The 25,586-nt window shown below is 50.1% G+C and overlaps 1 protein-coding gene across 1 annotated transcript; it reads left to right on the top strand.

Annotated features, from left to right (window-relative positions):
* Positions 1 to 344: 344 nt before the first annotated feature.
* On the top strand, positions 345 to 10,781 carry fis1 (fission, mitochondrial 1). Its single transcript, NM_001130206.1, is given in 5 exon segments — positions 345 to 392; positions 8,852 to 8,984; positions 9,089 to 9,165; positions 9,476 to 9,581; positions 10,346 to 10,781. Coding segments are annotated over 5 exon segments (456 nt in total). The 5' UTR covers positions 345 to 347; the 3' UTR covers positions 10,441 to 10,781.
* The last annotated feature ends 14,805 nt before the right edge of the window (positions 10,782 to 25,586 follow it).

Raw genomic sequence — 25,586 nt, 5'->3', positions numbered from 1 at the left:
GCATGCAGTGGGACAGGCATACTAGGTTCCAAACTACAAACCCGCCAAGGCTCCAAAAAATAGCCTAAACTGTACTTTGGCGGGTTTGTACTTTGGAAACCTGCAGGGGCTGTAAATTAGTAGCCCAATTTGGTGGGAAAACCGCCATCCCTGACTGACTGGCACTGTGCGCGGCTTTCCCAGTTAATAGGTAGGCGCCGTGATAAGCACTCGCCCTCAACAAACATGGCGGCGCCAGCGGTTTTGTAGCAAACGGAACTTCCCAAATGAAAGATGGCGGGCGGAAGGCAGGGCCTATAGGCAGAGCTTGGGAGTCAGCTGACAGTGCGCTTCCTGTCGGGGTGAGGATGGAGGCCGTGCTGTCCGATCCGGTGGATACGGGGGATCTGTTGGTAAGGGGGGGGGTGTCTGTCCGACTGGTGTCTCACAGGGGTTTCCTGTCTCACTGTGGGAAGCCGCCCTGTCACTGTGTCCCCTGGGCCTGAACTCGCCCTGTCAGACTGGCTCATATTGATGATGTCATAGCCCCGGGGCGTGCGTGTAAGTGACGTTACTTTCGTTACTTTGTGGGGCATGACGTCATGGGAAGGGAACTCAGTTTGTGGCTGATTTTATACTGTGTGTGTGGGAAGGTGTCACAGCTTGGAATTGTTCTTGTGTTTGTGCGTGATGTCACGGGGGGCTGGGTGCCTGTGGGTGATGTCACAGGGGGGCTGGGTGCCTGTGGGTGATGTCACAGGGGGGCTGGGTGCCTGTGGGTGATGTCACAGGGGGGCTGGGTGCCTGTGGGTGATGTCACAGGGGGCTGGGTGCCTGTGGGTGATGTCACAGGGGGGGTGGGTGCCTGTGGGTGATGTCACAGGGGGGCTGGGTGCCTGTGCGTGATGTCGCGGGGGGTGGGTGCCTGTGGGTGATGTCACAGGGGGGGTGGGTGCCTGTGGGTGATGTCACAGCGGGGCTGGGTGCCTGTGGGTGATGTCAGGGGGGGCTGGGTGCCTGTGGGTGATGTCACAGGGGGGCTGGGTGCCTGTGGGTGATGTCAGGGGGGGCTGGGTGCCTGTGGGTGATGTCACAGGGGGGTGGGTGCCTGTGGGTGATGTCACAGCGGGGCTGGGTGCCTGTGGGTGATGTCACAGGGGGGGTGGGTGCCTGTGGGTGATGTCACAGGGGGGCTGGGTGCCTGTGGGTGATGTCAGGGGGGGCTGGGTGCCTGTGGGTGATGTCAGGGGGGGCTGGGTGCCTGTGGGTGATGTGTCAGGGGGGGCTGGGTGCCTGTGGGTGATGTCACAGGGGGGGCTGGGTGCCTGTGGGTGATGTCACAGGGGGGGCTGGGTGCCTGTGGGTGATGTCACAGGGGGGGCTGGGTGCCTGGGGGTGATGTCAGGGGGGGCTGGGTGCCTGGGGGTGATGTCAGGGGGGGCTGGGTGCCTGGGGGTGATGTCACAGGGGGGGGCTGGGTGCCTGTGGGTGATGTCACAGGGGGGGCTGGGTGCCTATACACACAGGGGCAGAGGGGCACTCACACTATAACAACAGAAGGCTCAGTGACTGTTAGAGGCCCCGCCCCCGCATGTCCCACTGTTGAATTCCCACCCTTACATTGGCTGATTTGATACCAACCTTGCCAACCATTCATATCTGTACGTGTAGCAACGGCGCCATTTTGCCAACCACTGACATCACAACTCAGCGTGTCCCTACCAATCAGATATGGGTGCCACCCAGCCAATCACAGACGTGCGTCCCGCAGCTCTGCTCCTGCCCTGTTACTGGGGATCTGGCTCAGAGCTCATTACAGCAAATGCTTTATAACCTTGCCAACCATTACATGTCCCCTGCAGGGCACCATCACCTTGCCAACCATTACATGTCCCCTGCAGGGCACCACCATCTTGCCAACCATTACATGTCCCCTGCAGGGCACCATCACCTTGCCAACCATTACATGTCCCCTGCAGGGCACCATCACCTTGCCAACCATTACATGTCCCCTGCAGGGCACCACCATCTTGCCAACCATTACATGTCCCCTGCAGGGCACCACCACCTTGCCAACCATTACATGTCCCCTGCAGGGCACCATCACCTTGCCAACCATTACATGTCCCCTGCAGGGCACCACCACCTTGCCAACCATTACATGTCCCCTGCAGGGCACCATCACCTTGCCAACCATTACATGTCCCCTGCAGGGCACCATCTTGCCAACCATTACATGTCCCCTGCAGGGCACCATCACCTTGCCAACCATTACATGTCCCCTGCAGGGCACCATCACCTTGCCAACCATTACATGTCCCCTGCAGGGCACCATCACTTTGCCAACCATTACATGTCCCCTGCAGGGCACCATCACCTTGCCAACCATTACATGTCCCCTGCAGGGCACCATCACCTTGCCAACCATTACATGTCCCCTGCAGGGCACCATCACCTTGCCAACCATTACATGTCCCCTACAGGGCACCATCACCTTGCCAACCATTACATGTCCCCTGCAGGGCACCATCACCTTGCCAACCATTACATGTCCCCTGCAGGGCACCATCTTGCCAACCATTACATGTCCCCTGCAGGGCACCATCACCTTGCCAACCATTACATGTCCCCTGCAGGGCACCATCACCTTGCCAACCATTACATGTCCCCTGCAGGGCACCACCACCTTGCCAACCATTACATGTCCCCTGCAGGGCACCATCACCTTGCCAACCATTACATGTCCCCTGCAGGGCACCACCATCTTGCCAACCATTACATGTCCCCTGCAGGGCACCATCACCTTGCCAACCATTACATGTCCCCTGCAGGGCACCACCACCTTGCCAACCATTACATGTCCCCTGCAGGGCACCATCACCTTGCCAACCATTACATGTCCCCTGCAGGGCACCATCTTGCCAACCATTACATGTCCCCTGCAGGGCACCATCACCTTGCCAACCATTACATGTCCCCTGCAGGGCACCATCACCTTGCCAACCATTACATGTCCCCTGCAGGGCACCACCATCTTGCCAACCATTACATGTCCCCTGCAGGGCACCATCACCTTGCCAACCATTACATGTCCCCTGCAGGGCACCACCACCTTGCCAACCATTACATGTCCCCTGCAGGGCACCATCACCTTGCCAACCATTACATGTCCCCTGCAGGGCACCATCACCTTGCCAACCATTACATGTCCCCTGCAGGGCACCATCACCTTGCCAACCATTACATGTCCCCTGCAGGGCACCATCACCTTGCCAACCATTACATGTCCCCTGCAGGGCACCATCACTTTGCCAACCATTACATGTCCCCTGCAGGGCACCATCACCTTGCCAACCATTACATGTCCCCTGCAGGGCACCATCACCTTGCCAACCATTACATGTCCCCTACAGGGCACCATCACCTTGCCAACCATTACATGTCCCCTGCAGGGCACCATCACCTTGCCAACCATTACATGTCCCCTGCAGGGCACCATCTTGCCAACCATTACATGTCCCCTGCAGGGCACCATCACCTTGCCAACCATTACATGTCCCCTGCAGGGCACCATCACCATGCCAACCTTTACATGTCCCCTGCAGGGCACCATCTTGCCAACCATTACATGTCCCCTGCAGGGCACCATCATCTTGCCAACCATTACATGTCCCCTGCAGGGCACCATCACCTTGCCAACCATTACATGTCCCCTGCAGGGCACCATCACCTTGCCAACCATTACATGTCCCCTGCAGGGCACCATCACCTTGCCAACCATTACATGTCCCCTGCTGGGCACCATCACCTTGCCAACCATTACATGTCCCCTGCAGGGCACCATCTTGCCAACCATTACATGTCCCCTGCAGGGCACCATCATCTTGCCAACCATTACATGTCCCCTGCAGGGCACCATCACCTTGCCAACCTTTACATGTCCCCTGCAGGGCACCATCTTGCCAACCTTTACATGTCCCCTGCTGGGCACCATCTTGCCAACCATTACATGTCCCCTGCAGGGCACCATCACCTTGCCAACCATTACATGTCCCCTGCAGGGCACCATCACCTTGCCAACCATTACATGTCCCCTGCAGGGCACCATCACCTTGCCAACCATTACATGTCCCCTGCTGGGCACCATCACCTTGCCAACCATTACATGTCCCCTGCAGGGCACCATCACCTTGCCAACCATTACATGTCCCCTGCAGGGCACCATCACCTTGCCAACCATTACATGTCCCCTGCTGGGCACCATCACCTTGCCAACCATTACATGTCCCCTGCAGGGCACCATCACCTTGCCAACCATTACATGTCCCCTGCTGGGCACCATCACCTTGCCAACCATTACATGTCCCCTGCTGGGCACCATCACCTTGCCAACCATTACATGTCCCCTGCTGGGCACCATCACCTTGCCAACCAAGTACAGGACATTATAACAAATTTTTGTCACCTTTAAATAGTTTTGGGGATGGGGGGGGGTTGCCTCTCCCCGTGTGACTAGTGGGCCAGTCGTGTGACTAGTGGGCCAGTCCAAGAGAACTCACTGTACTCCAGGGAATGGTGTAGGGCAGTGCTGTCCAACTGGCGGCCCGCGACCCCCCTCTGTGTGGCCCCCCACCTGTCTGGCTGCTTTGATGGCTTACTCTTGTGTAAGCTTTAAATGGTATCAGTACTGAGATTAACTGCCCCCCCCCCCCCCCCCCCCGCATGGTTCTCACCTCAGATTCAGGCTGTAATCCCTCTGTATTGTTTAAATATGTAATCCCCTGTGTTGTTCACACCTTTTAATCTCTGCATTGTTCCCCCCTGCAGTGTTCACACCTCAGGCTCAGACTGTAATCACTTCCATTGTTCACTTCTTCACACCTCAGGAGCAGTAGAAACCCACAAATAATCCCTGCACTCTACAAAAAGAACATATACTGAGGTGGTACTGCAATTAAAAAGTTTTTTAATATATAGTTATTGTGCAGACTGTAGGAGCAGTGCCAGCATTGTGTCACTGTATGCTGCCTGTGTGTGCCATACACACAGGCATCATAGGGCAGGCAGATTATGGCACACAGGCAGGGTAGGGAAGGCAGAGTATGGCACACACAGGCAGCATAGGGCAAGCAGAGTATGGCACACACAGGCAGGGTAGGGAAGGCAGAGTATGGCACACACAGGCAGCATAGGGCAAGCAGAGTATGGCACACACAGGCAGGGTAGGGAAGGCAGAGTATGGCACACACAGGCAGGGTAGGGAAGGCAGAGTATGGCACACACAGGCAGCATAGGGCAAGCAGAGTATGGCACACACAGGCAGGGCAGGGTAGGCAGAGTATGGCACACAGGCAGGGTAGGGTAGGCAGAGTATGGCACACACAGGCAGCATAGGGCAGGTAGAGTATGGCACACACGGGCAGGGCAGGGTAGGGCAGGCAGAGTATGGCACAAACCAGCCAAGAATGGCACACACAGGCAGGGTAGGGAAGGCAGAGTATGGCACACACAGGTAGGGCAGGCAGAGTATGGCACACAGGCAGGGTAGGTCAGGCAGAGTATGGCACACACAGGCAGCATAGGGCAGGCAGAGTATGGCACACAGGCAGGGCAGGGTAGGGCAGGCAGAGCATGGCACACACAGGCCGAGCATGGCGCGCACAGGCCGAGCATGGCGCGCACAGGCCGAGCATGGCGCGCACAGGCCGAGCATGGCGCGCACAGGCCGAGCATGGCGCGCACAGGCCGAGCATGGCGCGCACAGGCCGAGCATGGCGCGCACAGGCCGAGCATGGCGCACACAGGCCGAGCATGGCGCACACAGGCCGAGCATGGCGCACACAGGCCGAGCATGGCGCCAGGCAGGGTAGGGAAGGCAGAGTATGGCACACACAGGCAGGGTAGGGAAGGCAGAGTATGGCACACACAGGCAGGGCAGGGTAGGCAGAGTATGGCACACACAGGCCAAGTATGGCACAAACCAGCCAAGAATGGCACACACAGTCAAAGTATGGCATATGCAGGCAGGGTAGGAGGTCAAAACTGGCTTCCATTATCGGCCCTCCACCACGTAGGTCGGAAAAATTCCAGCCCTCGGTACAACAGAAGTTGGACAGCACTGGTGTAGATCAGTGCTGTCCAACTTCTACGGTGCCGAGGGCTGGAATTTCTCTAGCATACATGGTGGAGGGCCGCTAATGGAAGCCAGTTTTGACCACTCCCCTTTTTGAAACCACACCCACTTCAAACCACACCTATTTTATCACAATGGTGGTAGCACAGCAAAATCCCAAATGCTTGGTCCTTACTGTGGGGATATCAACCATCATTCATTTGTGAAAGAATTATGTCATATTAAGATATACCCTTAAATTCCATATGCCTCCTCCTCCCTTGTGGATAGCAGAGCAACCCCCAGTACATAATTACACACCTTTGGGACCATTTAATGGCTATTTCCAACTGCTAACAAACCCCCACAACAAACCCCTACCAGGTTCACCTCCCACAAGCAGCATAGGGCAAGCAGAGTATGGCACACACAGGCAGCACTCTGCCTTTCCTATGCTGTCTGTGTGTGCCATACTCTGCCTGTCCTACCCTGCCTGTGTGTGCAATACTCTGCCTGCCCTACCCTGCCTGTGTGTGCAATACTCTGCCTGCCCTACCCTGCCTGTGTGTGCCATACTCTGCCTGCCCTACCCTGCCTGTGTGTGCCATACTCTGCCTGCCCTACCCTGCCTGTGTGTGCCATACTCTGCCTGCCCTACCCTGCCTGTGTGTGCCATACTCTGCCTGCCCTACCCTGCCTGTGTGTGCAATACTCTGCCTGCCCTACCCTGCCTGTGTGTGCAATACTCTGCCTGCCCTACCCTGCCTGTGTGTGCCATACTCTGCCTGCCCTACCCTGCCTGCGTGTGCCATACTCTGCCTGCCCTACCCTGCCTGCGTGTGCCATACTCTGCCTGCCCTACCCTGCCTGTGTGTGCCATACTCTGCCTGCCCTACCCTGCCTGTGTGTGCCATACTCTGCCTGCCCTACCCTGACTGTGTGTGCCATACTCTACCTGCCCTATGCTGCCTGTGTGTGCCATACTCTGCCTGCCCTACCCTTCCTGTGTGTGCCATACCCTCCCTGCCCTATGCTGCCTGTGTGTGCCATACTCTACCTGCCCTATGCTGGCTGTATGTGCCATACTCTGCCTGCCCTATGCTGGCTGTATGTGCCATACTCTGCCTGCCCTACCCTGCCTTTGTGTACCATACCCTCCCTGCCCTATGCTCCCTGTGTGTGCCATACACACAGGCAGCATATTCCAGGCAGTACCTACATAGGTACCTACAGTCTGAGGTGTGAATAGGGGAACAATGGGGGTGATTACAGCCTGAGCCTGAGGTGTGAATACTGCAGGGGTAGAACAATGCAGAGATTAAAAGGTGTGAACACTGCAGGGGGGAACACTGCAGGGGTTAAAAGGTGTGAAAAACACAGGGGATTACATTTTTAAACAATACAGGGGGATTACAGCCTGAATCTGAGGTGAGAACCATGCAGGGGGGGCAGTTAATCTCAGTACTGATACCACTTAGAGCTTACAGAAAGGTAAGCCATCAAAGCAGCCAGACAGGTGGGGGGCCACACAGAGGGGGGTCGCGGGCCGCCAGTTGGACAGCACTGGTGTAGATAATTGGCTGTATGATATACAGTAAGTCTGCTCTGTAGCATCCCGGTGCTGCCCTCTAGTGGTGCCTGTCTGTACTGCATGGCCCTTATATACAAATGGTACAGGTATAATAGATTGATATGGGCATTACATCATGCAGTTAACCCTTCTGCAGCAGTAGGGGAAGGTATTTGCCCACCAAGTGCCCCTCTAAAATAAACACTGACCCTGAAAAGCTCAAATCGGATAAGAATGGGATACGGTGCCGGCCCAGAACCTGGTGTGTCCAGTTTGTCGGCCCTGAGTGGAACAGTGCTGCTCCCCATCTCATTGGTCGGGGAACGAAAACTTGAAAACAAAGTTGTTTGGTGTTGGGATAGATGGACTGTTATAGCCCCGCCCATATTGGCCCCCATCGCTGTCCCTTGTACTTGCTCATAGCACTGTATGTAACACAGGCACTACTAATGTTACACCCGGGGATGATGTCACAGTATGGGTGGGGGCTCCGGGAGTTGATGTCACAGTATGGATGGATGCTCCAGGAGTTGATGTCACAGTGTGGGTGGGGGCTCCGGGAGATGATGGCACAGTATGGGTGGGGGCTCCGGGAGATGATGTCACAGTATGGGTGGGTGCCCATGGGTGATGGCAGTGCCAGCGTTTGGCTGAACTTCCTGTCAGTGGCAGCAATAACAGCAGCAGAATTTCTCCCCCCAATCCACTTCCCTGTTGGGGTCCCACGGGGCCCCCTAGTGGGAATGTTCTGGGCGGTGTATGGTGTTGTGCTTATTTGGGTTGGGCAGTGAGTCGGGGTGTGTAGCCAATAAGCCTCCTAGCCTTTTCAGCCCTCATATAGCCAATGATTGCCCTGCCTCGCTAACTGGCATGTCTAATTGTCTCCTTGCCCAGATGCCTGCCCAGGGATTGGCGTGTAGCCCTGTTGTTCTACATGAGCCGTATAATCCCCTGAGGGCCCCGGGGCTTTTGTGTAGGTGTGGCACTACTGGCGCACCCCGTGGCCTCCTCCAGATCTGTGCATCTTTATCCCCTGAGCGCAGGGGGCCCCGGGCCCTACAGATAAACTAGCCAGCACAAACCCATGGTGCCCAGTTTGGCCCCAGAAAGTTACCAGATAAAACCCCCCCTCTGCGTTTCACGAGTCGCCATGGCGACAGCGCTGACGAATGTTTGTGTTGCGGTTGCAGAAGTTCGAGAAGAAGTACCTGGCGGAGCGCAAAAGCGGCTCGTTGAGTAAAGGGACTCAGTTCGAATACGCCTGGTGCCTGATCCGCAGCAAGTACACCGACGACATCAAGAAAGGGGCCCGAATCCTAGAGGGTGAGTAGCCGGGTCTGTGCGGAACCAACACGGCGCCTCTTGTGCTTATTCTGAAGAACGGGTAACGGTCTCCGCTTCTGATTGGTTTATAAATCTGTTCTCAGATCTCTTACCGAAAGGGAATAAAGAGGAGCAGAGAGACTATCTGTTCTACCTGGCGGTGGCGCATTACAGGTTAAAGGTAGGTACTACGCTGGGTATGTGGCCTGGGCAGGATAGGCGGCTCCATGGTCAGTTGTACACATTGGGGCAGATGGGCAGTTGTGTCTCGCTGACCCCCAGCACAGTGAGGGTAGGTACCACACTGGGTATGTGGCCTGGGCAGGAAAGGTGGCTCCATGGTCAGTTGTACACATTGGGGCAGATGGGCAGTTGTATCTTGCTGACCCCCAGCACAGTGAGGGTAGGTACCGAAGCCTGTCAGTTGCACCAGGGAGGGGCAGATGCCGTGGGTATCCCCGTTTTACCACAAAGGGTTTTATCTCCCTCAGGAATATGAGAAAGCGCTGAAATACGTGCGCACCCTCCTGAGCACCGAGCCAAACAACACCCAGGCCCTGGAACTGGAGAAGGTCATTGAGAAGGCCATGCAGAAAGGTGAGTTGGGGGGCAGAGAGAAGCTGGGGCAGAAGCTCTGAGGAGCCCTGGACATTCTCCTCACAAAAAAGGCATTTACATCAATGAGATCAGTGATTATGTCATCATGAGGTCACAAGCACATCATTACATCATAATGAAGGAACCAGAGGGGCAAGGAGGGGCCATAAAGTCCTTAATAAATGCAATAAGAGGCTTCTTATAACAGCCCCAGGCTACACACACAGCATTCCCTTAGGGATATTGTCATTCAAACACTTATGGGCGGAAACAAATGATGCCTCTGAGCCTTAGTGCATTAAAGGTTAGGCCGATTCATTACGAATGCTTTCATGATGTCATAGGCATAGATTACCCAGAAGTCAGCGATTTACACTTATTTCAATATGGAACCTTCACTGCTTGCTATAAGCCAACGTCAGGGCTCAGATAGGGGCAAATTCACCTATGATTTCCCCAAATTTGCCCTGTTGTAGAGAAGAACCTGTAGCACTGTACGTCTTTTGTCCAACTCCTCTCCCCATGCTGTAGGACAAGGGTACAGAAGAGAGAAAGAAGCGGTACCGAGTATGAAGGAGTTGTATAGTAGGTCCAGTTGCAGCGGGCATGAATGGACGGTGCCAACCTTTTATGGGTCATGAATGGGTTGAGATGCCCTTGAAACCCAACACGTGACTTTGGCTTCTTCCAGAGACGCGGTCTCGGTGCGCTTTGGTGCCATCATGTGCCAGAAACTAACGGGCCTCACTGTGCTTGTATTTCAGATGGACTGGTCGGCATGGCGATCGTTGGTGGAGTGGCTCTGGGCGTGGCAGGGCTAGCTGGCCTTATTGGATTGGCTATCTCCAAGGCCAAATAAAGGAGGTCACCACAGAAAAGCCTTATTTTGCACTAATTGTGTAACCCTTGGTCACCCTGCTTCAATAACGGGGGGAAAAAGCCAAACGATGTGTCTGTCCCCCCGAGCCGGCTCTTATGCGCCGGCTATTAATTTATTTACCGCCCTGATTGCAGCGCCATCCAATGTTCAGCTTCATACGTCTTCACTCCCAGCAGATTCCATGGTTCTTCCTTTTAATGTTCTACAATAATCGAGACACTTCATCGCTTCAGTTCCTTTCTTTTTACATTTCTGTATATATAATATATTCCTTCCGTCTCTGAGAGGAGCAGTTTGGATCTAATAAAGATTCTTTCTAAGAGTGTTTGTTCCATTATCATCAACCCAAAGGTCTTGGGTCTTCCACCATGATTTGGACCAGGTGATTAGATCAAAACATTCCAATCAGACTTCAATAACCCACGGTCTCATCTCCCCGGCGAGATTTTATGGGGTCTCTCGTTTGGAGAAACCCATTTCTTGTGACAGCAGGACCAAGGGTCTTTTTTTGCAGGCTGAAGACAGTCGTTCTTTCTTGGTGGCACATTTGGACTCTAGAGGGGTCATTTATTATTCATGGGGCAGGTAGAGACTGCCATGGTTTGCACCCCGGGAGCCCCAGGTGCAAGTTGAGTTCAAGAACCTTGGGTTGGCCAATGAATTCAGAGTTGCCTCCATTCAGCACTGTATTCATGAGGAACGGGTGTATAGGCGCATAGGACCTTTTTGACCAAAGATGCAGAGTGCAGCAAAGACCTAGATGCACAAGTTCATGGAGAATGAGAGCTAAAGGACTAGATTTTGGGGTGGGAGCCGTGGTCAGTTATATTTGGCGAATGAGGGAGTAATTTAGTTTCACCCTTTGTGCCATTGGTGGAATGCAGAAGGCATCTGTGCCATGTGATGTACAAACCGTGAGAGTGTCCTTCACTGAGTGCCCTTTTGTGATGGTCCGTGGCCATAAAGCTGCCCATACCCTTACCAATAGGACTAGTGGTAGGTGTATGGTGGCCTGATGGTCCTCAGGAATTGGGCAGGGAAAATTAGCTTGGCTGTTCTAAGGCAGATGAAGAAACCTTCACAGACTAGTGGGATCACTTGTTGGCCTGTAGGGTGTGCTTCAGGGGGATATTATAAGCAAATGCCTTACTGGGTGAGAGGGGTTGGGGGGCAGCAGCTCCCTGAATAGGATCCCCATGGTCAGTGGATGGGGGCGGTCGGAGCGCACTCATGTTACGGTGGCACATTTGGACTCTAGAGGGGTCATTTATTATTCATGGGGCAGGTAGAGACTGCCATGGTCTGCACCCCGGGAGCCCCAGGTGCAAGTTGAGTTCAAGAACCTTGGGTTGGGCCAATGAATTCAGAGCTGCCTCCATTCAGCACTGTATTCATGAGGAACGGGCGTATAGGCACATAGGACCTTTTTGACCAAAGATGCAGAGTGCAGTATAGACCTAGATGCACAAGTTCATGGAGAATGAGAGCTAAAGGACTAGATTTTGGGGTGGGAGCCGCGGTCGGTTATATTCAGCGAATGGGGGAGTATTTTCGTTTCACCCTTTGTGCTATTGGTGCAATGCAGAAGGCATCTGTGTCATGTGATGTACAACCGTGAGAGTGTCCTTCACTGAGTGCCCTTTTGTGATGGGCCGTGGCCCATACCCTTACCAATAGGCTTAGTGGTAGGTGTATGGTGGCCTGATGGTCCTCAGGAATTGGGCAGGGAAAGTTAGCTTGGCTGTTCTAAGGCAGATGAAGAAACCTTCCCAGACTAGTGGGATCACTTGTTGGCCTGTAGGGTGTGCTTCAGGGGGATTCAGGCTAATATTAGTTATTATAAGCAAATGCCTTACTGGGTGAGAGGGGTTGGGGGCCAGCAGCACCCTGAATAGGATCCCCATGGTCAGTGGATGGGGGCGGTCGGAGCGCACTCAGGTTACGGTGGCACATTTGGACTCTAGAGGGGTCATTTATTATTCATGGGGCAGGTAGAGACTGCCATGGTCTGCACCCCGGGAGCCCCAGGTGCAAGTTGAGTTCAAGAACCTTGGGTTGGGCCAATGAATTCAGAGCTGCCTCCATTCAGCACTCTATTCACAAGGAACGAACGTATAGGTGCATAAGTTAGGACCTTTTTGACCAAAGATGCAGAGTGCAGCAAAGACCTAGATGCACAAGTTCATGGAGAATGAGAGCTAAAGGACTAGATTTTGGGGTCAGAGCCGCGGTCGGTTATATTCAGCGAATGGGGGAGTATTTTCATTTCACCCTTTGTACTATTGGTGGAATGCAGAAGGCATCTGTGCCATGTGATGTACAACCGTAAAAGTGTCCTTCACTGAGTGCCCTTTTGTGATGGTCCGTGGCCATAAAGCTGCCCATATCCTTACCAATAGGCTTAGTGGCAGGTGTATGGTGGCCTGAGGGTCCTCAGGAATTGGGTGGGAAAGTTAGCTTGGCTGTTCTAAGGCAGATGAAGAAACCTTCCCAGACTAGTGGGATCACTTGTTGGCCTGTAGGGTGTGCTTCAGGGGGATTCAGGCTAATATTAGAAATTATAAGCAAATGCCTTACTGGGTGAGAGGGGTTGGGGGGCAGCAGCACCCTGAATAGGATCCCCATGGTCAGTGGATGGGGGCGGTCGGAGTGCACTCAGGTTACGGCAGGACATCTGGAGGGGTTTAGGCTCCTTCCTCACGTTTCTCCCACAGGTTATTAATCAGGCAGTTTGGAGGGAGCCTGACACTCAGGTATTTCATGCATTCAGCTCTGGGGGGAAGTTGCAACACCAACATCTGAGACTTTTGTGCAACTGGGAACTAAACCAAAATACAGCGAGATTGTGCGAGTCGCTTCATTGCATGTAGTCATGGTTTGTGGTGCAGCAGTGTCGGGTCAGTGAGCAAAAGGAAGCCCAAAGTGACGGCAACATTCATCCCTGGAACATATTGCATCTTGATTCTGTCCCTCAGACTAGGCAGGAGAAGAAACAGATTCTTATTGTTACCCAATGAGACATGACCACTGTTTTGGGGGGGGGGGGTCTCCCACCATTCAGCGTATTACCCTATCACCTTTCAGTGACTGTCCATTATATTATGAGACACCAGTCCTTCCTCCAGCTTAACAGGATCTTGCAATGTTTTGGCTGGCCGGGTCCCAATATACACGGACACATCAAAGGCCTCCAAATGTCAGAGCCCCGAGGCCCGGCCCAACCTGAATCCTTCAGCCAGGTGCTCCCTCTGCTTTTTTACCCTGCACGGTGCCTCACGTTGCTGACATCTCAATAGGAGGGGGAGAGGCTTTATCGCAGCCATTTCTTCTATAACAATGAGACGTCACGAGAGCGAGAGGCGCTTGTGAGAAATGAGGTCTGAGCTCAGGGTCGGGATTGGTGCCAAAGTCCAAGAAACAATTAAACCCTCCGGTTAATTATTGACCTCTTTGCCGCGATTCCAGGATGAAATCTCTTCTCAGCTCCCGTTAAGGGAGCGTCGTATTGTATAATGTTCTGCAAATCCTAGCGGATCTTCTGGTGGGTCACAGAATCAGAACTTCTATTTACTAAAGTTTTCAGTGCTAAAAACCATGCCTTCGGGGGTCCAAAACACTCTTCCTTGGGTTTGTGTTAGAGTGGAACTCCCCAGTTCTAGGCTAACCCTTCACCCCCTCTTCCAATGACCCTCTAAACAAATATAGGTGCTTATGTAACCTGATTGGAATTGGGCCCAAGGTCTCAAGGTAAACACTCCATAGGCCACTAGACATCTCATGAAGGTAAGTTAAAGAGAGGACTATCCAATGGTTAAAAATTCTATAGTGATTTCATCCCCTTATTCATATATAGGTCCCTATTAAAGCTAGTGGCACCCAGGGTGTATATTTAGTCAGTGGAGAGGCGCCAAGTCCTTGCGAAGAGCCTGTCATTAGTTTTAATGGAAACCACCTGTCACCGGCGCTGTAATGGCCGGCGCCTCTGGCAAGTTCGGGCAGTTCTCCATCTGTTGGTTGTGAGAGGAAAGTCTAGACTGTGAGACCCATTATACAGCAGTGGAAGAGACTGTGCCCTTGTCAGGCTAAAAGTTCAAATGATGGAGCACGTCATCATGCAAGGAAGAGTAAAACCCAATGGGATTGCACTTCTGACCTCTCAAACTCAAGTTACTAACCCAGCTACCTGAATCCACCCAAACCAACTCACTAAAGAGCCCTCACCCCCTTGAGCTTCTAGAGCACCCATACTTAGCATCTTACCATCATCTGGCTAATCCTCATCCAAGAGGTCACCTTAGTTTGGGCTTTTGTGAGGCCTCCACAAAAAGAGAGGGTGAAGACATCCCCAGGTGTTGGGTAGATGAACTGGAAAAAGACATCATCGATTGATTATTGGAAAACCGTCACTAGTTCAACCCAAGTGTATAAGAGATTGGGAGTGTGCCACCATCTTTCTCTTTGAAGTTCTTGTTGAAGAAGGGAGGATATTGTTGAGAGCTTGCATAGGAGACCCTATAAAATAATAAAACACTCGGATCATTTCCACATTATCTCTTAAGGGGTTATACAGAGCGGGGAGGTCCCTGTGAGACTATGGATAGTACCATTATACAGAGCGAGGAGGTCCCTGTGAGACTATGGATAGTACCATTATACAGAGCGGGGAGGTCCCTGTGAGACTGCGAAAAAATTATTGAAATGGGGAAAAAAAAATCACAAAATGCAGGTACCGCACAACTTTTTTGACACGTGTGACTTTTTTTGGTTCTGATGCAACCACACCCCTTTCTAATGCAACCACACCCCTTTCTGATGCAACCACACCCCTTTCTGATGCGACCGCACCTTTTTTGACGAGACCGCAAATTTTCCGAGGTGAAATTTCACCGAAGTTTTGCGAAAAAATCCGCCAATGGCGAAATGCGGAATTTCGCTGCGAATTCATGACTATGGATAGTACCATTATACGGAGCGGGGAGGTCCCTGTGAGACTATGGATAGTACCATTATACAGAGTGGGGAAGTCCCTGTGAGACTATGGATAGTACCATTATACAGAGCGGGGAAGTCCCTGTGAGACTATGGATAGTACCATTATACAGAGCGGGGAGGTCCCTATGAGACTATGGATAGTACCATTATACAGAGCGGGGAGGTCCCTGTGAGACTATGGATAGTACCATTATACAGAGCGGGGAGGTCCCTGTGAGACTATGGATAGTACCATTATACAGAGCGGGGAGGTCCCTGTGAGACTATGGATAGTACCATTATACAGAGCGGGGAGGTCCCTGTGAGACTATGGATAGTACCATTATACAGAGCGAGGAGGTCCCTGTGAGACTATGGATAGTACCATTATACAGAGCGGGGAGGTCCCTGTGAGACTATGGATAGTACCATTAAACAGAGTGGGGAGGTCCCTGTGAGACTATGGATAGTACCATTATACAGAGCGGGGAGGTCCCTGTGAGACTATGGATAGTACCATTATACAGAGCGGGGAGGTCCCTGTGAGACTATGGATAGTACCATTATACAGAGCGGGATGCAGAGAGTCAGGGAGTTCATGGAGGAGACAGGGCAATGGCAGGGGGCAGATAACTGTGTCTGGTGGCAGATAACTGTGCCTGGGGGCAGATAACTGTGCCTGGGGGCAGATAACTGTGTCTGGGGGCAGATAACAGTGGCAAGATGAATATTACCAAGATTAACACATAATGATGGGAGTTTGTTTAGCCGGGACACTCACATTCACCTCTCGCTGCCCCCGTCCCAATAACAATGAGATACCCGGAGGCGTGGGAGGGTCCCATTAATCTGGCACGGGATCTCGCTGGCACGGGGAGACAGGATCCTACAGTGAGAGATCATTCAGCTCAAACCCCGGGGCCCCGTGTCATATTCTGTCACACGGCCATTAGTGGCCCCTTCATATTCATCTGCATCAGCCTGTGTGCATTCTATATAGTGACCCTACCCCCCCCTTATATATAGTGATCCTACCCCCCCCTTATATATAGTGATCCTACCCCCCCTTATATATAGTGATCCTACCCCCCCTTATATATATAGTGACCCTACCCCCCCTTATATATAGTGATCCTACCCCCCCTTATATATAGTGATCCTACCCCCCCTTATATATAGTGATCCTACCCCCTCTTATATATAGTGATCCTACCCCCCCTTATATATAGTGATCCTACTCACCCTTATATATAGTGATCCTACCCCCTCTTATATATAGTGATCCTACCCCCCCTTATATATATAGTGATCCTACCCCCCCTTATATATAGTGATCCTACCCCCCCCTTATATATAGTGATCCTACCCCCCCTTATATATAGTGACCCTACCTACCCTTATATATAGTGATCCTACCCCCCCTTATATATAGTGATCCTACCCCCCCTTATATATAGTGATCCTACCCCCCCTTATATATATAGTGATCCTACCCCCCCTTATGTATAGTGATCCTACTCACCCTTATATATAGTGATCCTACCCCTCTTATATATAGTGATCCTACCCCCCCTTAACTGCCCCTTCCCCAGGGAAATATATAATGAGTTTCCGTAGCGGAACATGAGGAGTTAATGCTGTTAGAGGGGACGGGATTATATTTAACTGGGTTTCCGGCACAAAGTTCTCAGGTTTTATTGTAGACGAGAGGGAAAGAGGGACATTTGTGACGCATGAAAATCTTACAAAATGACAAAAGGAGACGTTTAGTCCTTTTGTGGCTCTGATGAAACACAGGGTACGGCACCCTCTCTGGGCCTCATCCTCCAGTTGAAAGAGAAAAAGCTATAGATCCAATGGGTCGCACCACGTCTGGGGATTGTAGGGTTTATACCTAGTGATGAGCGACTCTGTCCTATTTCGGCTGAAAATTTACAAAATTGCGAAAAAATTATTGAAATGGGGAAAAAAAAATCACAAAATGCAGGTACCGCACAACTTTTTTGACACGTGTGACTTTTTTTGGTTCTGATGCAACCACACCCCTTTCTAATGCAACCACACCCCTTTCTGATGCAACCACACCCCTTTCTGATGCGACCGCACCTTTTTTGACGAGACCGCAAATTTTCCGAGGTGAAATTTCACCGAAGTTTTGCGAAAAAATCCGCCAATGGCGAAATGCGGAATTTCGCTGCGAATTCATGACTGGCAGGGGCGTATTTATATTTAGGAATCTAAGAGCCAGTGCCTAGGGTGGCACATTTTGGGGGGTGGCCCTTAGGCCCCCTCCCAAAAAAAATGCCCACAGCCTCCGCGGCGGATTTCCCTAGGAAATCTGGCAATGGATCTGGGGAGTGATGGGGGTAGGGGTCGCTGGCTTTGGGGGAAGTGACATCACGCACATGACGTATTGGCGTATTTATATTAAGGCGTCTAAGGACCAGTGCCTATGGGTGGCACGTTTTGGGGGGCGGACCTCTGGCCCCTCCAAAAAAATGCCCACAGCCTCCGCGGCGGATTTCCCTAGGAAATCTGGCAATGGATCTGGGGAGTGATGGGGGTAGGGGTCGCTGGCTTTGGGGGAAGTGACATCACGCACATGACGTATTGGCGTATTTATATTAATCCGCCTAAGGACCAGTGCCTATGGGTGGCACGTTTTGGGGGTTGGCCCTCTGGCTCCTCCAAAAAAATGTTCCCAGCATCCGCGGCGGATTTCCCTAGGAAATCTGGCAATGGATCTGGAGCGTGATGGGGGTAGGGGTCGCTGGCTTTTGGGGAAGTGACATCACGCCATGACGTAGGGGCATTTTTAGGTCCGTGCCTAGGGCATCACTACTTTAAGCTCTCATGTGAATGGTTGTCAGGGAACTAACCCAGTCGACCCTGCCGTACATCTAGGATTGGAGAAGGACCTGGTACCGAAGTCGCAAACAACCACGAAAAAAGGTGCCGCTAGCACCTGTTGGAAATCAACTCACCAAATTCCATAGATGGTCCAGGTTCTTAGGGCGTGGAAAGACCATCAAAGAACAGAAGAAAGGGGGCCCCCAGGCACATTGAAAATCCACAGGGCCACAAATGGAAGTACAAATCTTCATCAAAGGAGAATTAGAAAAACAATGGCTCTACGCGTTTCATGCCCTAAGGAATTTAGTCATGAACCTACATGAACCTACGTCCCATTACCTGCCAGGGCCACCAACAAGTTGCAAGGGTGACTGGGGCCAATCAGCCCACGCCCCCGGCCATGCCCATAAAGCTGTTTGCTCAGGCAGCCAAAGATCTCTGTTCCCATAATACTGCGGAAGGATGGCAGGTATTTGCTTTGCTCTGGGTCAACGCGGAGAGGGCTTTGCTTGTGTAGGACTCTACTTTATTGACCTACTGTGTAACTAATGTAACTATAATAATGTTGTTATGTTTAGTAATGACTGGCGAATGGGTGGGTAAAGAAATATTTATGTTTGATTACAACATCGGATTGTATAAGGCAATGGGCAATAAGGCAATAAGACAGTGGGCAATAAGGCAATAGGCCATAAGGCAGTGGGCAATAAGGTAGTGGGCAATAAGGCAGTGGGCAATAAGGCAATAAGCTCAGGATGTTTGTCACACTACAAGTAGGAACTTATGGATGGAATTGTAGATAAGGCAGTGTATGTACATTCCATGGGTAATACTCACTCATCCCATTGGCCTTGGGAGATGTGAGGAAAAGAAGTGATCGTTAAACTGTCAATCATTATATCTCTAGTGTCCATATAAATTTACTACTCACAGCTCTTCAGGCTTATTATTTACTACTCAAACCTCCTTAGGCCTATCATGTACTACTCACAGCTCTTCAGGCCTATCATTTACTACTCACAGTTCTTCAGGCCTATCATTTACTACTCACAGCTCTTCAGGCCTATCATCTACTACTCACAGTTCTTCAGGCCTATCATTTACTATTCACAGCTCTTCAGGCCTATCATTTACTACTCACAGCTCTTCAGGCCTATCATTTACTACTCACGGCTCTTCAGGCCTATCATTTACTACTCACAGCTCTTCAGGCCTATCATTTACTACTCACGGCTCTTAAGGCCTATCATTTACTACTCATGGCTCTTCAGGCCTATCATTTACTACTCACAACTCTTCAGGCCTATCATTTACTACTCACGGCTCTTAAGGCCTATCATTTACTACTCACGGCTCTTCAGGCCTATCATTTACTACTCACAACTCTTCAGGCCTATCATTTACTACTCACGGCTCTTAAGGCCTATCATTTACTACTCACGGCTCTTCAGGCCTATCATTTACTACTCACAGCTCTTCAGGCCTATCATTTACTACTCACAGCTCTTCAGGCCTATCATTTACTACTCACAGTTCTTCAGGCCTATCATGCACTACTTACAGCTCTTCAGGCCTATCATTTACTACTCACAGCTCTTCAGGCCTATCATGTACTACTCACAGCTCTTCAGGCCTATCATTTACTACTCACAGCTTTTCGTGTATTGCATACAGCTCTTCTTGGACTTCTTTACTAGTATCAGAAGAAAATAACCCGCTGAGTTCTTCCCCTTCCATATTAAATCTTGCAGGTCAAGACCTCCTCCACTTTATTACCTGCAACTGATATGACTCCTTTATGATTACATATGGGTGACTCACATATGGGTGGGATCAGCCACCATAGAGGAGGGGGCAGCACTATTACATCACCAAAGCAGATGGGTCTTGCTTAAAGTCTTACCCAACACCTACACCTGGGGCTCACCTTCTTGGCCTTAACCCACCCAACTCGCGGGTAAACCTATGTGTCCTGTGGGTTTCAGGTCAACTTGTTCATGACTGATTTCATCCTACATTCTCACACTAATTGCCCATTTTCTTATACCCGCTCCCTTTGTATAGACATCTCCCAGACCATGTCCTTATCCTTCTAGTAACACCCTCTTTTATTTCTCATGACACACTATTTTATCTGGGAGACCCATTGTTATAGAAGAACTCCTCCTCCTAACAGTGACTGTTATAGTATCAACGTCATTTTGGGGTTCTCTAGAATTGTTTTTTTTTTCTTCCCATGATAGAAGTGGGTTTCTGTCTGACTTTTCTCTATATTTTGTCTGGGTTGGAGTTGCTTGGACAAGCTCTTTATTGTTTGAATCAAGCCCCCATTCTGTACTTCAATTGTCTGAACTAAGAAAGTCTCTCCTCTCCACCATTTCATGGCTTGGCTTTGTCTTATTAAAAGCTTGAACATCTTCCAAGTATTGCCATCCCTATTTTTGAAAAATACCCATCCAAAGTTCAAGGATGAGACATTTTGTAAACCTTCTGTTTTCCACTGGAGCAGTAAAAGGTTTATTTCAAGTTATCTTGCCATTTGCTGGCTCATCACAGTCAGGATCATCTCTCCCTGTTCCTTAGAAGACAGATAATGAGTCGTAAAATAATCAGGTTCAGCTATTTACAGGACTTTGGATGTCAATAAGCTCTGAGGTTGGAACTATACATTCTGTTTCTGTTCGGTGAATGGAAATATCATCAGTAACGTGGAGGAGAGTTTGAATACCAGTGATATCCAGTTATGCAAGTCCCTTCCGGAGACCTTGTCCCTATCAACCCAATTATCACTTATTACAGTAATAATCATACAGACTTGATGATGTAGGTATCATCTTGGACGAGTAGAAGCTTCTGGGCTGAAGAGAACTCTTTCTTAGGCCCCCATCCTAAAAGTATTGGAAACATTCATCAGTACTGTGATGGAGAGCTTGAATACCAGCGATATCCAGTCTTGCAAGCCCCTTTCAGAGACCAAGGCAACTTGTCCAACCATTTATCACTTAAAAGCTGTGAGTAGTAAATGATAGGCCTGAAGAGCTGTGAGTAGTACATGATAGGCCTGAAGAGCTGTGAGTAGTAAATGATAGGCCTGAAGAGCTGTAAGTAGTGCATGATAGGCCTGAAGAACTGTGAGTAGTAAATGATAGGCCTGAAGAGCTGTGAGTAGTACAGTGATAATCATACTGACTTGATGGTCCCTTCCGGAGACCAATTTGTCCCTATCAACCCAATTATCACTTATTACAGTAATAATCATACAGACTTGATGATGTTAGTATCATCTTGGACAAGTAGAAGCTTCTGGGCTGAAGAGAACTCTTTCTTAGGCCCCCATCCTCAAAGTATTGGAAAAGTTCATCAGTACTGTGAAGGAGACTTGATGGTGTAGGTATCATCTTGGACGAGTAGAAGATTCTGGGCTGAAGAGAACTCTTTCTTAGGCCCCCATCCTCAAAGTATTGGAAAAGTTCATCAGTACTGTGAAGGAGAGCTTGAATATCAGCAATATCTAGTCACACAAGTCCCTTCAGGAGACCAATTTGTCCCTATCAACCCAATTATCACTTATTACAGTAATAATCATACAGACTTGATGGTGTAGGCACCATCTTGGACAAGTAGAAGCTTCTGGGCTGAAGAGAACTCTTTCTTAGGCCCCCATCCTCAAAGTATCAGAAAAGTTCATCAGAACTGTGAAGGAGACTTGATGGTGTAGGTATTATTTTGGACGAGTAGAAGCTTCTGGGCTGAAGAGAACTCTTTCTTAGGCCCCCATCCTCAAAGTATTGGAAAAGTTCATTAGTACTGTGAAGGAGAGCTTGAATACCCGCAATATCCAGTCTTGCAAGCCCCTTTCAGAGACCAAGCCAACTTGTCCAACCCATTTATCACTTAGTACAGTGATAATCATACGGATCATGGTGTAGGTATCATCTTAGACAAACAGTATAACTAGAAGCTTCTGGACCAAAGAAAAATCTTTATTAGGCTCCGATCCGCAAAGTCTTGGAAAAGTTCAACTGATGTGCTAGGAGAAGTTGAGGTTGACCACCACTAGTGACTGGCTATTCATCATCATAGGATGCCCCGCTCAGGTTTCCTATGATATGAGCCTAACTGACCAGGAAAATGATCAATAGTTCCACCTGTTTAGATTGGTCACTTGGTAAGTATAGCCTTCTGGCTGTATTTCCAGACTGGCTTTGACACATAAGCCCTTGTTGCCATTGATGTAACTTGAGGTCTTTCTGTTCCTTCACATAGTAGCTTAGTAAAACTGAGACCCATATGCATGACCATCTGCTCATACTTGGTTCCATAAAGAAATAACCAAACAACAGCCCAGTCTGTGGTGTAAAGGCCATACTAGGCTGATGAAAGACTAATGCAGAGGGTAAAGAGTTTGGTCGGCCATACACGTTCAGATCTTAGTCTTCTTCCAACGAACGTTCAGATATCGATTGTACATTTAAATGCAACGATCTAAAACTCACATCCAGCCTGAAATTGTAGGGTGGGAGGGTGTTCTGAACATACAATAGTTGGCAGGCAGCAATCGTACGAAAGTGACTTCCCCCTAGGATATTGTCACGTACACATTACATGGGCAGATTTTATCCTTCTCCGACTGAAATTTCCGACTAAACGACCCATCTCCATGGTACAAAAATAATCGGGACAATAACTTGGAGCCCACACACGATACGAAAATCGATTTTATTGGTGCTTATATGGCCAGCTGAAGTCCAAGACTACACGAGCCAACTGATCCACCCTTATAGCCATGCAATGTGCTTGTTTGACTAAATGGCCAAACTGCATTAGTGTCCATTGGGTCGTAATACATGGACACTGGGCAGATATCTGATGTCCCGTCAGCCTGATATTGCCCAAGCCACACACAGTACATTCCATAATTTGAGGACCACATGGGATGTGGTTGGTGGCTGAGGGGTGTCCAGATGTGATGATCATTGGCCTAAAGGCTGGATTATCAGATTAAGCCAAAATATGCAACTGAGTTTATGGATGTTATTCTCGCCTTTCTATACAGACAAGTTGGAACTGTGTGACTCTAGTATAGAAACCCACAGGGTTAAGTCCGCTACTGGTTTGGGGATTCCCCTACTGGCTGTGGAAATTCCCTAATGGCATACAAAGTCCTGGTATAGGTAACCTCTGCCCCTCGGTGGGATAGCTTTCCCTATTGGCCCAGGATGGTAATGACCACTTCCCATTCATATTTATTAGAGTAGGAGGGGGCAATTCCTCCTTGGCTTCACCTGCTGAAGAGGTTGGATGCTGCCTGGGACACAAGACCTCTGTAAAGAAAAGTGCCATGATGGCCGAGTCTGTCTCCCTAGTGGTGTCAGTGGGTTCTGCTCTGTGAATGATTCTCACCACAACCTCTGTGCCAACTCTACACAACGTGAGTACTATCTCTTTGTGTTTAATAAAACCTGTGTTTATTGGTTAAGAACCCCTGGCGTCCATTATCCTGATTGCTTAGTGCTCAAATGGGACATTATTGAGTTATAGAAGGTCCAGAGAAGGGCAACTAAGTTGGTAAAGGGTATGGAAAGTCTCAGTTATGGGGAAAGACTGGCCCAGTTGGGATTGGTTACACTGGGGAAGGGGCAGTCGTACTGGCTGATACATTATATAACTATATAAGAAGAGGCTGGATGGCTTCTTAGCAAGTGAGGGAATACAGGGTTATGGGAGATAGCTCTCAGTACAAGTGAGGGAATACAGGGGTATGGGAGATAGCTCTCAGTACAAGTGAGGGAATACAGGGGTATGGGAGATAGCTCTCAGTACAAGTGAGGGAATACAGGGGTAGGGGGGATAGCTCTCAGTACAAGTGAGGGAATACAGGGGTAGGGGAGATAGCTCTCAGTACAAGTGAGGGAATACAGGGGTAGGGGGGATAGCTCTCAGTACAAGTGAGGGAATACAGGGGTAGGGGAGATAGCTCTCAGTACAAGTGAGGGAATACAGGGGTAGGGGAGATAGCTCTCAGTACAAGTGAGGGAATACAGGGGTAGGGGGGATAGCTCTCAGTACAAGTGAGGGAATACAGGGGTAGGGGGGATAGCTCTCAGTACAAGTGAGGGAATACAGGGGTAGGGGAGATAGCTCTCAGTACAAGTGAGGGAATACAGGGGTATGGGAGATAGCTCTCAGTACAAGTGAGGGAATACAGGGGTAGGGGGGATAGCTCTCAGTACAAGTGAGGGAATACAGGGGTAGGGGGGATAGCTCTCAGTACAAGTGAGGGAATACAGGGGTAGGGGAGATAGCTCTCAGTACAAGTGAGGGAATACAGGGGTTAGGGAGATAGCTCTCAGTACAAGTGAGGGAATACAGGGGTAGGGGGGATAGCTCTCAGTACAAGTGAGGGAATACAGGGGTATGGGAGATAGCTCTCAGTACAAGTGAGGGAATACAGGGGTAGGGGAGATAGCTCTCAGTACAAGTGAGGGAATACAGGGTTATGGGAGATAGCTCTCAGTACAAGTGAGGGAATACAGGGGTATGGGAGATAGCTCTCAGTACAAGTGAGGGAATACAGGGGTATGGGAGATAGCTCTCAGTACAAGTTGCCCCAGGGACTGGTCCGATTGCCATATTGGGGTCAGGAAGGAATTTTTTCTCCTCTGCGGCAAATTAGAGAGGCTTTAGATGGGGTTTTCGCCTTCCTCTGGATCAACTAGTAGTTATGCAGGTTATATATAGGCATTATGGTTGAATGTGATGGACGTATGTCTTTTTTCAACCCAACTTACTATGTTACTATGTTTGCAGTAAGAGTGTCATGGTGGAACTGTGCTCTCCTTCCATAGTAGCTCAAACACTGTTTTGGGCCGCCAAAGGGTTACACTAGGCTTAGTACTGATCAAGTGATTAGTCCATACTATTATACAATCTAGTTAAGTACTTGACAACTTTCAAGACACACAGTGATCCACAGATTGAGAGCGTCAAGAAATGGGCCTAAGACATGATAAGTCAGTGTAGGCATTGAGAAGACTTCATTGAATTGAAGAGTATACGTAGGGACCTCGGTGTACCAATGTGTGTGCCAAAGGCAGAGAAAAAGGATTGGCTGCAAGGCAAAACCACCAATAAAAAGCTCCCTAACATGTTACAACCAGGACAGGACAGCCGTATACATTTCTACTGCTTCTGGGATGGTATCTTGTGTCACACACAAACTGGGTGCAGTGGCCCAGACATTGGTTTCTCTACAGAAGTCATCCCCAACCAGTGGTTTAGGGGCAACATGTTGCTCACCA

Source organism: Xenopus tropicalis, chromosome 3 (genome assembly GCF_000004195.4).
Source record: "Xenopus tropicalis strain Nigerian chromosome 3, UCB_Xtro_10.0, whole genome shotgun sequence".
Lineage (NCBI taxonomy): Eukaryota > Metazoa > Chordata > Amphibia > Anura > Pipidae > Xenopus > Xenopus tropicalis.
Note: the sequence above shows the minus strand (reverse complement) of the source record. Positions and strands in the feature narration are given on the sequence as shown.